This window comes from Gorilla gorilla, chromosome 1 (genome assembly GCF_029281585.2).
Source record: "Gorilla gorilla gorilla isolate KB3781 chromosome 1, NHGRI_mGorGor1-v2.1_pri, whole genome shotgun sequence".
Taxonomy (NCBI): Eukaryota; Metazoa; Chordata; class Mammalia; order Primates; family Hominidae; genus Gorilla; species Gorilla gorilla.
In genome coordinates, this window is record NC_073224.2 from 95,154,831 (window position 1) to 95,170,208 (window position 15,378).

The 15,378-nt window shown below is 45.6% G+C and overlaps 1 protein-coding gene and 3 non-coding genes across 4 annotated transcripts; 2 read left to right on the plus strand and 2 right to left on the minus strand.

Moving 5' to 3' along the window:
* Positions 1–4,974: 4,974 nt before the first annotated feature.
* On the minus strand, positions 4,975–5,046 carry TRNAG-UCC (transfer RNA glycine (anticodon UCC)). Its single transcript has one exon. It is a non-coding gene; the product is annotated as a tRNA-Gly (tRNA).
* A 687-nt stretch (positions 5,047–5,733) lies between these two features.
* TRNAL-CAG (transfer RNA leucine (anticodon CAG)) lies at positions 5,734–5,816 on the plus strand. The gene has a single exon. It is a non-coding gene; the product is annotated as a tRNA-Leu (tRNA).
* Positions 5,817–9,329: 3,513 nt separating this feature from the next.
* HSPA6 (heat shock protein family A (Hsp70) member 6) lies at positions 9,330–11,923 on the minus strand. Its single transcript, XM_031006686.3, has one exon. It carries the CDS (start codon positions 11,505–11,507, stop codon positions 9,576–9,578), a length of 1,932 nt encoding a protein of 643 aa, XP_030862546.3. The 5' UTR covers positions 11,508–11,923; the 3' UTR covers positions 9,330–9,575.
* Positions 11,924–12,263: 340 nt separating this feature from the next.
* TRNAG-GCC (transfer RNA glycine (anticodon GCC)) lies at positions 12,264–12,334 on the plus strand. The gene has a single exon. It is a non-coding gene; the product is annotated as a tRNA-Gly (tRNA).
* Positions 12,335–15,378: the final 3,044 nt, after the last annotated feature.

Below are 15,378 nucleotides of genomic sequence, written 5' to 3' on the forward strand. Positions count from 1 at the left end.
ACTACCACTCTGTGCTTTACCTCCATTGTTGGATTGAGAGCAGAAACAAAAAGTTATTCGTTTCCAGTTGATTGTGAATACATATACATTTCCTATGCTACATTTTACATGTATGTGACAGCAATGCAAAAGCAGGAGAGTAAAAAGGAAGAATTTTTAAAGAATAAAAGAATAATTGAGGTCAGAAGTACAAAACGAGGTGGTGAAATAAATTCAAATATATCAGCTATTTTTTTTTTGGAGGGTGGGTGGACAGAGTCTCTGTCACCCAGGCTGGAGTGCAGTGGTGGCATCTTGGCTCACTGCAATCTCCACCTTCCCGGTTCAAGCGATTCTCCCACCTCAGCCTCCTGGGGACTACAGGTGCATGCCGCCACACCCACCTAATTTTTAGTAGAGATGCGGTTTCACCATGTTGGCCAGGCTGGTCTTGAACTCCTGACCTCAAGTGATCCACCCGCCTCAGCCTCCCAAAGTGCTGGCATTACAGGTGTGAGCCACCATGACCCGGCCTATAACAGTAATTATAATAATGCAACGGAACAAAACCTTTCAGTTAAAAGATAAAGTGAATTTTTAAGATCAATTTTATTCTGTTTAGAAGAATGACATTAAAACGTAAAGAAACAGAAAGATTAAATGGAAAAGGGAATGCCAGGAATATTCTAACAAAAAGAAAGTTGGCATTTAGCTATACAATATCAGACAAAATAAAGTTTAAGAAACAATGCATCATTAGGGATGAAGATGGTCATCATATAATAAAAGATTAAACTACTGATGAATATGTAACTGATAAAATGGCATTAAAATATGAAAACAAGAATTAGGCCCACAAGGGAAAATGAACAAATCTGTCGCCACAGTGAGAGAATTCCTCATACTTCAACCTTTACTAGATCAAACAGAAAAAAATTATTAAGCGTGTGTCTCTTTTTCTTATTTACTTTTATTAAGCATATGAATGCAATTAACAAGCTCAATTTAACAGATATATATATAGAACTGCAATAAATAATTATTAGTTGTACATTCTTCTCAAACTCACATGGGATATTATGAAAACTGACTTTATATGAGGCTGATAAGTTTCTTTTATTTATTTATTTTTTTTTTTTTTTGAGATGGAGACTTACTCTGTCACCCAGGCTGGAGTATGATGGCACTATCTCAGCTCACTGCAACCTCCGCCTCCTGGGTGCAAGTGATTCTCCTGCCTCAGCCTCCTGAGTAGCTGGGATTACAGGTGCGTGTGCCACCACACCTGGCTAATATTTTTTATTTATTTATTTTTTATTTTTAGTAGAGACGGGGTCACCATGTTGGTCAGGCTGGTCTTGAACTCCTGACCTCAAGTGATCCACCCATCTCGGCCTCTCAAAGTGCTGGGATTACAGGCTTGAGCCACCGCACCTGGCTATAAGGCCAGTAAGCTTCAACATATGTCATGGAATCAGTACTATATGAAGCACATTTTCTGAACATAAGGAATTTAACTCAGAAATCAATGACAAAAAACTTTTAAAAGCCTTCATATATTTGGAAATTTAAAAAACAAAATTTGTGGAATGCAGCGAATCCTGTTATAATGGGGAAATGTATAGCCAGTGGCTATTCTGATTGGTCAGTGCTATATCTGTTAACTCCTCCACAAAAAGAATTATCTTCTGGGTTTTGCTTTTGGCTTTCCCTAGACATCCCAAAAAGCTAGCCCCCATACCTCGGCTGGCCACAGAGAACTCTAGGTGGCCACTTCCAGAAAAACCGCTCAGTGAATCCCAACCTGAAGGGCTAACTGAAGCCAGCCTATGGCAGGTGTTGGTTATAGGTCCCTGTCCCTATATGTCTCCCAAGACAGGGCAGCCTGAACCCTGATCCACTTAGCGATTGCGCAGTGTCAATCTGGCCCCACACAGCTGTGGCTAGCCACTACCAGTCAGTACTACCCTTTGGTTCTTCTTGCCCGTGGGCACTGCAGCCTCCGTGGGACCTTAGTACTAAGAGTCAGAGAATATCAGGGAGAGCAGGTGGGCAGTAACAGGTTACATTGGAGGCATAAGCTAGATGCTGTGGCCTCCACTGGCACAGCTGGTCCTCTTGTTACAGGATGGAGGCTGTGGGGCAGATGAGAGCATAAGGGAGGTTTGGAGCTGAAGGGTGGCTGAGGTGCAGATGTCCTTTCTTCCCATCCCTGTTGAATTTCACCTCCATTTTATGGAATGAGACTTAAAATCTCAAACATCATCCCACTACAGGCATTAACAATGGACCATCCTGGCAATGTTTATACATTTGTAATATATGTTTATATATTAACCCATTTAAGAATTAAAATTGTCATCATTATCCTCTTTTACAGGAGGAAATGGAGACAAAGAGAGCCAAGATTCAAACACAGGAAGCACAACAGAGCCCGTGCACTTAATCTTCACACTGTGTTGCCTCATCCAGCCTGCATGGTTAGGGTCAATCTAATTATATATGTCATTCCAATAAATGACTTTTGTATAATAAAAGATAACAGATACATAAAACCCTCAGACAGTATTTTAAAGGCTAGAAAATTTGTGAATACAATTGCTGTTAGTTCAACCGGTGACAAAGAACTCAGTATCATAAACAGCATGTTAGGAAAAAGTTTCAACTTATCGAGACTACAAGTCATCTAATGACTATCAGTTTATTAGGAAATTATCAAAAGAGTTTGATTCCCAGCCAAACTGAATCCCTGCCTCTCTCCCATGTAACTCAGTTCCAAATCAAATGCACAGTCCAGTACATCTGAGCTTTTTGCCAGCAGAGAGGGGGGCCCGAATGAGTTGCTTACTATGAGGCCACTTGGGGGGTTTTTATGGACTGGAAACGGGAAGGAATGTGCTTAGTTTGCCGGCTGTTTTGGAGAATGCGTGATTTAGGTTGGCCTGGGACCTTGGCCTGGGACTAATTAGAAAGCTTGGCCCGGGACCTTAGCCTAGGACCTCGGCCGGGAATAATTAGGGGCTTAAGTGATGATTTGTAGAGGCTGCTTTGCTTGGCCCTAGACCTATTAAGGAACTGAAGTGAAAGCTTGGCTCGGGACCTTGCCCCAGGACCAATTAGGGCCTGAACTTGTGATTTATAGAGGCTGGACTTGCAGTTTAAAAAAAGGAAAGGAAAGTGCTTAGTGGAACCCACTGGAGCCTACTGTGCCTATGCCTGCAAAAAGAGAAGGAACTTTTTCCTGGGAGCCCGCTGACTATACAAAGAACAAAGGCATTTCTATTTCAGGCCTTGTTCCCTTATTTGAGTGAGCTGGAGGTTTGTGCAAGTTTTTATCTCAGAAAGTCGGAGGCTCTCCTATTTGTGCAGCCACCGGCATGTTTTCAGATGCAACCTCCGGTGCTAGTTTGCCCGAAGCTTGACTTTTTCCCAGGCTGCTTTTTTGTTATGTGGGAATGAGGCACTGACCCATGGGGCCAGGGGCTCTCCAGAGACACTTCCCTTGCTATCTACCAAGTTAACTAACTCCTTTCAGTTCCCCCTTAGGGTCTCCACTCCTAACTGCTGTTACGGAGATTGGGTGTTGCATTTTTTGGCAATTTTTTGCTGGAAAAGGGTGTTGTGTGGGCAACAGCAGCTAAGGTTTTTTGGGGGGGGGGGGGCAGGTTGAAGGGTTTTTGGAAGAAAGGCATATTTATGCGTGGTTTTATTGCATTGCCCTTTGGAGCTTGATAGCCTTTAGGCGAGAGGAAACAATTTGGGTTACAGCATTGAGTATACAAGGCCTAAACATTAACACAGGCATATAAGAAAAATAGGTTTTAGGAGCTAACTAGGTTTAAAATGAAGACTGGAATTTATTAAAAAGGGATTGTAGCTAACTGGGACTAGAGTTTGTGTTTCTTTTTGTTAATTATTTTAATTTGGTTTTTAAGAGCTTGTAAATTGTTTTTTACTTGACTGGACGAGGAGAAAAAATAAAAAGCAACTGTAATCTCCCCGTCGGGAAATCAAACCCCGGTCTCCCCCGTGACAGGCGGGGATACTCACCACTATACTAACGAGAACGACCGTGAGTTTTTTTTTTGTTTTTTTTTTTTTTTTTTTGAAAATTGTCTTTTAGAAAAAGATACTCCTAAGCTACCAGCATGCTTTCAGGGAAAGTTGCTGACTGTTGGCAAAGTTATACTTCTACTCTCTAGACCGGCACACTACAGTAGAAACATAATTCGAGTCCCACATGTCATTTTTAATAGTCACATTAAAAAGTAAAAAGAAAGAGGTGATAATTTTAATAACAAATCCTATTCTTTAACCCAACATATGCAAAATATTACAAGTAATCAATATAAAAATATTAATTGGCTGTATTTTTTTTCTTAGCTAGTCTTCAAAAATCGCTATGTATTTTACACTTAAAGACGGCACATTTCAACTCGGAAAGGAAATTTTCTTCGGAAAAACAATCCGTATTTAGATTTCATAAAATTTACAATTGAAAAAGTAGATTCAGTAGCCAAGTTGTTTCAAATGCACTGAAACCTTCTCCAATGGTTGAGTTATTAAGTATCCATTTTAAAATTTCCACTTAATTTTATTTCAATTGATTTATTTACTAAGACTAAATTTGAAAATGCAGTTTCTTAGAGAAACTAGCCAAGTTCACGTGCTCAATAGTGCGTGGCTAGCGAATGAACCTCGCAAGTGAAGACACAAGAGCCCCTTTCTGAAGCTAAGACTCATCCCAGGATTGAAATGACCCCAAAGATTCCTCAAGAGTTGGAAGTTTACAGAAGAAGGAAGGGAGGAAAGAACCATCAGAATTTAATCCCTTCAAAAAAAGCCTGGGTTTAGAAAGAGGACAGGGGAAAGACAGGAAGCGAGTACGGAAAGTGAGGTATTGCTGCAGTTTCGTTGAGGCGTAAAACGGATACACAGCGCGCTATAGGCTCTGACTCAGAAAGGTTTTTCGTAGAAGAAAAGACAAAAACCCCTTGCGTTGGCCGGGAATCGAACCCGGGTCAACTGCTTGGAAGGCAGCTATGCTCACCACTATACCACCAACGCGTCCCCGGTTAGGAGTTTTAGAAATCTCTATATAAGATAAGCAAAGCGTATGACTTTCCCGACCGTTCTAGCAGTGTCTTTTGTTTATGATCCTGAGGTTAAACATGCTAAGCCCTCACTTGGTGAGAACCGATTCTTATGAATCGGCCCCGCCCCGCAAACGGCGTGGGGCGGTGAACCCAGAAGCCACTGGTTCTGGAAGCCGGAGGGCGGAGCCGGCTCACAGCCGAGAGAGAAAGCCGAAGTTGAGCACCGCCGGGGGATTTTCCTCCGCCGTCTTCTCTTCCCCCCGCTCTCCTCATGTCCCGTAGCTCCCAGCTCCGCAGCTGTTCGAGACTCCGCACTGGATCCGCCGGGTGTCGGATTCAGCAACAGTGATTGGTGCGGAGGATCCGAGGCAGACGGGCCGACACAGGGTCTACCTTGACATGGCTCGACACCTCTAGAGAAGCAGAGGGGTGCTCGAAGAGTCGCCAGGGAAAATGGAGCCTTAAGGTTTAGTTTGGGTAGTGAGGAAAGAGGAAAGAGCTGTCGGAGGCTGTTTCATTTTTCCCGCTTTGCGACAAGGTCTAGAGAGAGTTAGAATTTTATTTGAAACAGTAAATAGACACATTAATGTGACCTGATAGCGTGCACCATCAGTATATGATAACATTAGGAGAAATTAGGAAGCATAGTGAAACATATGTCAGGATGGCCGAGCGGTCTAAGGCGCTGCGTTCAGGTCGCAGTCTCCCCTGGAGGCGTGGGTTCGAATCCCACTCCTGACAACAGACGTTTTTCGTCCTTACTTTTCCTCCTGATTTGAACCAACCGGCAATTGTGTTTGAATTCTTAGAGAAAGACTTTTCGATCGGTCAACACTGCCTTTTATCCTAGGTATCTACATTTACGAAAATTATTTGTGCTTCTCTGCACATATAGAACTAAATCTATTTTTCCTGTATTGTAGGCTGGAGTCTGGTCTATGAAATCAGGGAGCAGTTGAGACTAAGATTAACTTTGGACTCCAACTTCCCAGTGTCAATTTATCCATTCTTTTATTCGACAGCAATGTGTTGAGCCCTTTCTGTGCGTCAAGCACACTAAGGCAGGCAGATACCATCTCCTTTGACTAAACAAGAGAACGCCCTCAACACAGGATCCTTTAATTTGCTGTACAGTCTTAGCTGGGGTTTTTTTTTTTTTTTAACGCTAACGCAGTAGTGTCAAACTTTGGTAAGGATCAGATTCTCCACCACCTTGCCCCGCTCCCCAGCCTTTTTTTTTTTTTTTTTGAGACAGGGTCTCACTCTGTACCCCAGGCTGGAGTGCAGTGGCGCGATCTCGGCTCACTGCAGCCTCTGTCTTCCGGGTTCACGCGGTTCTCGTGCCTCAGCCTCTCAAGTACCCGGGGTTCGCGCCTGTAGTCCCAGCTACTCCGGGAGCCTGAGGCGAATCTCTTGAGCCCAGGGGGAGAGGTTGCAGTGAGCCGAGATCCTGCCACTGCACTCCAGGCTGGGGTACAGAGTGAGACCCTGTGTCCAAAAGAAAAAAAAAAAAAAGTAAAATCTGAATAAAATCTACAGTTAGTCATTAATGTTATACCAATGCCAATTTCTTAGGTTTGATAAATATAACATGGTTTTGTAAGGTTTTAACATTAGGGGAAGTAGAAAGGATATAGAGTAATAACTTTATGTAGTATCTTTGCAACTTGTCTGTTCATCTAAAATTATTGCAAGATCAAAAATTCTTTTAAAAAACCAACAACTTGAAAGTGGTTGCCTGTGAGGAGTAGGACCTGGGAAGGGGGCAAGAAACTGCTTGTACCAAGAATTGATTTTTTTAATAATGGGCATGTGTTCTGATTTAATTTGTTCAAACTTTTTCCCCCCCTTTGGAACTGGGTGACATAGTTGTGATTACAATAATCAAACTAAGACTACATGCAATATAAGGATTTTTAGATACCTAGTATACAAGAAACAGTCCTCAAAGAAACTAAACCAAAATGATCAACAGACATTTAAAAGTAAATAAAGTTTGTTTATATTTCTCTATAGAAAAATAGATTGCACTCAAATGGGAGGATCTGAGATGTCACAACTAAACACGATAAAAATCTTTCTTCTTATATTCTGTGTGTGTTGGGTTTTTTAAAAGGAGAAAAGGCATGCTATCAAAATACTAAGAAACTATATAAAAGTGAGTACCATCAATCCTCTTGAGAAGTTCAAACAGGTTGAGGGGGGTCAATGTTGAGAATTGAGATGAGATTCAGGAAAGGAAGAATGTAATGCAGGATGTACCTGTTACTCCATCTCTCTCTCTCTTTTTTTCTTTTTTCAGGTTCCTTCCATGTGAAGCCAGGCTGTGTAAGACTTGGGCCAGGGCCAGGAAAAGAGGGCAGTTAAAAATGTGAAATGACAGCCAGGGACAAGTGCGTTGTTAGTGTAACCTTCTCTCCGTCTTTAAAAAATCGACCTAAGAAATATAATGTATAATGTAGCATTGTTCTAGCCAAGCCCTCCCATAATTTCTGAGATAAAAATAAATCTCCCAATGTGCATAGGGCAAATATACTCTGGATTGGATTGATTAGAAACTAACACAAGTTTATCCTTTTCATTATTTTGTTTACACCAACAAAGCAAAGGCAAATATCCTTGCTTTTATATTGTCATTGACTCAACTGGCAGTAAAGTTGTGCCTAAGGATATTTTGCAGATTCCGTCACTTGCTATAAAAAACACACAACTAGCTAGGCGTGGTGGCTCACACCTGTAATCCCAGCACTTTGGGAGGCTGAGGTGGGCGGATCACCTAAGGTCAGGAGTCTGAGACCAGCCTGACCAACATGGTGAAACCCCGTCTCTACTAAAAATACAAAACTTAGCTGGGTGTGATGGCAGGCAACTGTAATCCCAGCTACTCGGGAGGCTGAGGCAGGAGAATTGGTTGAACCTGGGAGGCAGAGGTTGCAGTGAGTTGAGATCGCACCTTTGCACTCCAGCTTAGGCGACAGAGCAAGACTCTGTCTCTGCAAATATACAATAAAATGCACACTTTTTCTCACGGGGTTCAGCATCCAGCTGTGTTTCAAAGGAATAATATGACCAATTTCAAAACATCTAGGGGAAGGTCTGGTAATAAGTGGAGTTATGGCCTATTTGTAAGGTGGCATGCTGAGGCTCTAGACTCAGGCAGGACAGGGTTCTTCATTCCAGCCTTCCTGTCCCCACTTTATAGCTTTGTGTCTTTGAATAAATTGTTTAACCTCTTTGAACCTCATAATGCTCATCTTCAAAAAGAAGATAGTATTCCATAATGCTACTGTGAAGATTAAGTTAGATTGTGTATGTCAAGTACCTGGTACATAGTTATCACCCAACTAACAATTAATAGTAATTGCTAATGTTTGTTGATAGTATATTATACGCCTGACATTCTTCTTTGCCTCTTACATATATTAATTAATTGAACCCTCACAACAATCTGGAGGTTGGTACTGTTATCATCATCATCCCCACTGCAGGGAAGGGGAAACTGAAGCTTGGAGAGTTTAATTTGCACAGTATATAAAGTGGCAGGGCTGAAAATCTATAGAGTCTTGTTCCAACATCCTCATTATGCCATGGGCAGAAACCACATGGGATCATACTATTTCTCTGACATAGATAAAGTCAATAGTAACTTTAATCATACCACCAGATCTACTTCCTCTGACATATACCATCCTCCAGAGTCCAGGACTCAAGAGTCTTTTCTCTAAAAGAACAATGGATAAAGTGACATGATTAGAAACAGCTAATAAGCATGTAAACTATTTGTTAGTGTTATTAAAACACCTAGACTGACAAACTAAACCAGGTTCCTATGACAAAAATACAGAATTTGAATCATAGGATCACACATGGAAACCCTGCCAGTACTTAAGTTTCTCTTCATTCTCTGCTTTTCCAATTCCACATCTCTCCCTCTCTCTTCCTGCATTGTAAGTCTCAGTCCTCTCCTCTTTATCAGCCCTAACTCTTCAGTACTGTTCCAATGTATTGGCCTCAAACTCTTTTCCAAATCCTGCCTTCCCCTATAGGAATCATGCACACGGTCTCAGGAATATTCTTCACTTTCCTCCTTCAGCACCCACCCCAACATTTTCTGCTTCTGAAAGCCTTTGGGTACTTTTGTACTTAGATTGGTTGGAATGAAAAGCAAGAAGGAGTGTTAAAAGCTTATTTAGGTCTGTAACTATATTTTACATAACAAAATTCATACATGCAAGTAACAAAGTACACAAAATATAGGTGAAAGCAATGTTAAAGTGCCATACAAGTTTTAATAAATTAATGACTTTTTATTTGAAGCAGAAGAGGATGAACCGCCCTCCCCCCAAAAAGTCAAAATCAGTTATCCTGGGAAGAAAGTTCTAGCTTTGGAGGGAAGACCCCCCCAGCCCTTCATCTCTGAAGGGTAGGATCACAGAAGACAGTCTAGAAGGCCCATAGCATAGCCCTGACAGTCACAGCTGACTTATCATGAAGAGCCATTCAATCAACCTCCTCAATGATGGGGCCGGTGCTGGGGTCCCCCTGGCGGGCTTGAGCGCCACAACTGCTGCCCCCAGGGACACCAGGCCCCCCACAGAGCCTGGAGAAGATGGGGCGACAGATTTGCTCCAGCTCCCTCTTCTGATGCTCATACTCCTCCTTCTCTGCCAGCTGGTTGTGCTCCAGCCAGGCAAGGACTTCCCGACACTTGTCTTGCATTTTGCGCCTGTCCTCTTCGGGAATCTTGTCCCTAAGGCTTTCCTCTTGCAAAGAACCTTTCACATGGAAGACATGGGCCTCCAGCGAGTTTTTGGCAGCCACTCTGTCCCTCTGGGCCTCATCCTCAGCCTTGTACTGCTCGGCTTCATGAACCATCCTCTCCACCTCCTCCTTGCTCAGCCGGCCCTTGTCATTGGTGATGGTGATCTTGTTAGCCTTACCTGTGCTCCTGTCAGTGGCTGTCACGCTCAGGATGCCATTAGCATCAATGTCAAAGGTCACCTCTATCTGGGGGACTCCACGTGGGGCAGGAGGGATGCCACTGAGTTCAAAACGCCCCAGCAGGTTGTTGTCCTTGGTCATGGCCCTCTCACCCTCATACACCTGGATGAAGACCCCAGGCTGGTTGTCCGAGTAGGTGGTGAAAGTCTGGGTCTGCTTGGTGGGGATAGTGGCGTTCCTCTGGATCAGCGTGGTCATCACCCCACCTGCTGTCTCCAGCCCCAGAGACAGGGGAGCCACATCCAGCAGCAGGAGATCCTGCACTTTCTCAGATTTGTCCCCCATCAACACGGCCGCCTGCACAGCAGCCCCATAGGCCACAGCCTCATCAGGGTTGATGCTCTTATCCAGCTCCTTGCCGTTGAAGAAGTCCTGCAGCAACTTCTGCACCTTGGGGATGCGAGTGGAGCCCCCCACCAGGACGACGTCATGAATCTGGGCCTTGTCCAGCTTGGCATCCCGCAGGGCCTTCTCCACCAGCTCCAGGGTGCTGCGGAAAAGGTCTGAGCACAGTTCCTCAAAGCGGGCACGAGTGATGGACGTGTAGAAGTCCACGCCCTCGAACAGGGAGTCTATCTCCAGGGTGGCCTGGGTGCTGGAGGACAGGGTGCGCTTGGCGCGCTCACAGGCTGTGCGCAGCCTGCGCAGGGCACGCTTGTTCCCGCTCAGGTCCTTCCCATGCTTCCGCCAGAATTCTTCCATGAAGTGGTTCACGAGCCGGTTGTCGAAGTCCTCTCCTCCCAGGTGGGTATCTCCAGCAGTGGCTTTCACCTCAAAGACACCGGCGTCAATGGAGAGAACCGACACATCGAAGGTGCCCCCACCCAGGTCAAAAATGAGCACGTTGCGCTCTCCCGCGCCCCGCCGGTCCAGCCCATAGGCGATGGCTGCTGCGGTGGGCTCATTGATGATCCGCAGCACGTTGAGCCCCGCGATGGCCCCCGCGTCCTTGGTGGCCTGGCGCTGCGAGTCATTGAAATAGGCGGGCACGGTGATCACTGCGTGCTTCACGGGCTGGCCCAGGTACGCCTCGGCCGTCTCCTTCATCTTGCTCAGCACCATGGACGAGATCTCCTCGGGGTAGAACGTCTTGTCCTCCCCGCGGTAGCACACGCGCACCTTGGGCTTGCCGCCCTCGCTCACCACCTGGAAGGGCCAGTGCTTCATGTCCGACTGCACCGTGGTGTCCGCGAACTTGCGCCCGATCAGCCGCTTGGCATCGAACACGGTGTTGTGGGGGTTCAGGGCCGCCTGGCTCTTGGCCGCGTCCCCGACCAGCCGCTCGGTGTCGGTGAAGGCCACGTAGCTGGGCGTGGTGCGGTTGCCCTGGTCGTTGGCCAGGATCTCCACACGGCCCTGCTGAAACACGCCCACGCACGAGTAGGTGGTGCCCAGGTCGATGCCCACCGCGAGCTCCCGTGGGGCATGCATGGCTGAAGCTTCTTGTCGGATGCTGGAGGCGTCGGATGCTGGAGGCCACAGAGGCTGCTGCCGCTCCGCCGTCGAGGGGCGCTCAGCAGTGAGGTTCTCCCTGCGGTTTCTCTCCAGCCAGCCCAGCTCGGATCTGCTCAGCTCCGCTTCCACGGGCTTTTTATCCTTTTGCGCCTCCCCCGAACCCCGCCGCCGCGAACCTTCGCGAACCTCCCCGCACCTTCCCGCCCAGTCGAGAGCCTCCCGCCCGCCCGCCCGCCCGGGCTGACTCAGCCGGGCGGCGCGGCGCGGCGCTGACCCCGGGAGAAGGTTCGGGCGGATCGGGCCATGAGCCGCGAGGCTGGGCGGCTACGCCAGGCCAGCCCGCCTCTGACTCAGGGCTGCTGAAAGAAACGCGGGGAAGGTTCTAGCTCCTCCCGGCTGGCTCTGAGGACGCGCGGTTGTGGCAGAGGCCGCAAAAGCAGCAACTTTAGAGGCAAGGTCTCCCCGGGGCTGTGGGAGGTCGGATCCCTGAGGCGCACACGGGCCTGCGGGCTGCCTTGGAGGGCCGCTGAGAGCCCAGAGGCTCAGGAAGGCCGAAGATATGTTACCATGCGAATAAAGATATATAAGATATATATACATATATCTTAAAACAGTTTTATCTTGAACAAAATATTTTCCAAACCGCGATTTAAGACGGTGCCTGGTTCCTTAGTGAATGGCCAGAGATAGTCAGCTTTAAGAGATGACACTGCAGCTCTTTAGTCGACAGTAGCATTGGTGGTTCAGTGGTAGAATTCTCGCCTGCCACGCGGGAGGCCCGGGTTCGATTCCCGGCCAATGCACTATTAGTTTCTTCCGATCCATTTCAATTCTTTTTCTCATCTAGGATTAATGATTCTTGAATAAATTAAACCAGGTGGCTGAAGACTTTAGGTTCCGCCAGTTTTGTTCTCTCTCCTTTACCAGTCACTTTCCACAAAGGAGATGTGACATTGCACTGTGGCCCTGGGACTCGGGAGAGACCTCGCCACTCAGCTCAAGAGAGAACGCAACACCTGGGAAAGGAGGACGCAGTGTACGGTCAGGATGTCCCTCATGTTCTTCCCAGTGTTTGTATCCCCGAGGAGCCTCGTCTCCAGAGGCCCAGTGGAGAGGCACAGTGTGCGTTTTTCTCTATGGCCTAAGTGGGTTCCCAGCCGGAGACCAGGACTCAATTGGAGAGTAAACTACTGCAGGCTCCAGTCCAACCTACCTCCTAAAGGCTGGAGGACGAGATGGGTTCACTGGGCAGTAAAGTCACACTGGTTTCTATCAGGCTGTGACTTTGTGAATTGAGGCCATTTCCCACTTTCTTCAATCCAGAACATTCCATTCAGATCTTCTGGCGTTCGGATTTCCGCTGAAAGCCAAAACAAGGAGACATTTTTGAGACTTCTGAAGGTTGACAAAATCCTCACACAATTTTCCGTGACCTCCCCGTTGGGGAATCGACCCCCTCTCTCACGCATGACAGGCAGAGAGAGATACTCACCACTATAGTAACAAGGATGGCAACTGCAACAGCTGGCAGCTGGAGAGTTTGTGGTATAGTCTGGTGTTATAATTTAGCAGTGTGTTAGAGAAACTTAAAAGTTGGCTTCTATTTAATGTTACTTGCCTGATTCAAAGGAAACTTCCATTTATAAAAAGAGAAACTAAAAACCCTTACTCCATAGATGGCTATTTTCTCCTTTGACAGGTTAGAACCCACTAGGAAGTTCAAGGGACTTTTTAAGAGGGAGGCAGGAGTCCAGAAGTAGAGGTCAGTACTGTTCCTGGGCTGGGTTCCTTGGTTAATCCTCTCTCGGAGAGCACCAGTGACAGCTGGTAGAGTTTGCTGCTTGAGAGATCAGCTGTACTGGTAAGGTGATCAGTTCAGGAAAAAAGGGAATGTTGAAAGAAATGTGCAATATATGACTTACACAGTGGAAAATCAAACTGTCCTTGAAAAGAAGTAACCTATTTCATAACTCCAAAAGGGAAAGAAGCTGTCAGCTTTAAATTCACTCATTCTCAGGGTCTAAGCTGGTCAGACCTGGATGCCAGAGTCAAGACATTTGCCGACGGCCTGCAAGAGATGGGTCTTCACCTCAGCAGGGAAAAGTTGGCCCAGCCTGGGGTTCTGTGCCCTGGCGTGTTAAGGGGCTGTCTTGTGTGGGCTCCTCCAACCTTCTCTTCCAGCCCCCAGCCACCTCAAAACCCCACTTACCCACTCATCTCCAAGAGTTACAGGCATAGCCCTAACGCAGCCTATGAATGTTACCACAGCATCACAGAGGCATGCTTCCAATATCACTCACTTCTTTTTAATTGATCTCTTCAGAGTGGTTCAAACATAGCATAGGGGAGATTATGCATGCAGTACAGTTTTGGTTTTGTTTGTTTGTTTTTTCTAAAAGAGCCACTGCAGGGTTCTTGGGGGTTTTTTTGTTTCTTTTTATTTTATTTTTTTCTGGTTCCTGCTCTGTCCCTCAGGCTGGAGTACAGTGATGCAATCACAGCTCACTGCAGCCTTGAACTCGTGGCCTCAATCAGTCCCACCTCTACCTTCCACAGCTTTGGGATTACGGGCATGAGCCACCGCAGCTGGCCTAGTATAAATTTTATACATACACTTAAATATATCCACTTATGTTTAGTAGCTTAGTTTGAGTAGCTTTAAAAATAGAACCGACCTTAAAGTAATGACTTAAATAGACATTCTAAAGTGGTGCAAAGCTCACGACTCAATATTGAGTACAAAAAAAAAGCAAGTTGTATGTGTTAGCCCATTCTCACACTGCTAATAAAGACATACCTGAGACGGGGCAATTTACAAAAGAAAGAGGTTTAATGGACTTACAGTTCCACGTGGCTGGGGAGGCCTCACAATCATGGCAAAAGGTGAAAGTCGTGTCTCACATGGTGGCAGACAAGAGAAGAGAGAGCTTGTGCAGGGAAACTCCCCTTTTTAAAACCATCAGATCTCATGAGACTTATTCACTATCACAAGAACAGCATGGGAAAGACCTGCCCCATGATTCAGTTACCTTCCACTGGGTCCCTCCCATGTGTTGTGGGAATTCAAGATGATATTCGGGTGGGGACACAGCCAAACCATTTCACTATAGAATAAAATTTATAGTATAATCCAAACTATATATATATAAAAGTCAGTGACATCCACTACCTGTTTGTCCTTGAACAAGTCATTTCACCTGTCTGGGCCACAGCTTCCTCCGTTTTAAAATGAAGAGATTGGACTACATTGTTTCTAAGGACTTTCCAGTTTAAAGTCTCTGATTTCAAATGTCAAAGAATTTACTCATTCCGCACATATTTATTAAGCGCTTTACCATGCACTAGACACTGACCTGGGCTCTGAGTATGTGGTAGTGAACAAAACAGACAAAGGCTTCTCCTGGAGCTCACATTCTAATGAGAGGAGTGGGGAAGTCAGACACAAAACAAACAGTAAACATACATTAATAGTACATCAGTAGTAATAAGCACAATGGAGAAAAATGAAGAAGGAAAGGGACATTAAGAGTATGGGAGGGCGACAGGTTATACTGAATGATCAAGGAGACCTCACTGATAAGGTGACGTGAGTAAAGACCTAAAGGACATAATGAGGCATAATGTGGGTCTATGAGAAAGAACATTCCAGAAACAGGAAATAACATAGGCTCTGGGCAGAAGTATAATTGGCACGTTCAAGGAAGAGCAAGAGTGACCAACAGCAAGCAAGGAAAAGCAGTAGGAGATGAGGTCAGAGAGAGTGAAGAGCAAGATCCTGTAGCATCTTGTAGAATATTGCAAAGGCTCTAGCCTTTACTCCAAGCACAAGGGGAAGATAGTATATGAT

Bases quoted from the DNA above. Each gene is read 5' to 3' on its own strand.
- HSPA6 (XM_031006686.3), bottom strand. From the start codon at position 11,507: ATGCATGCCCCACGGGAGCTCGCGGTGGGCATCGACCTGGGCACCACC.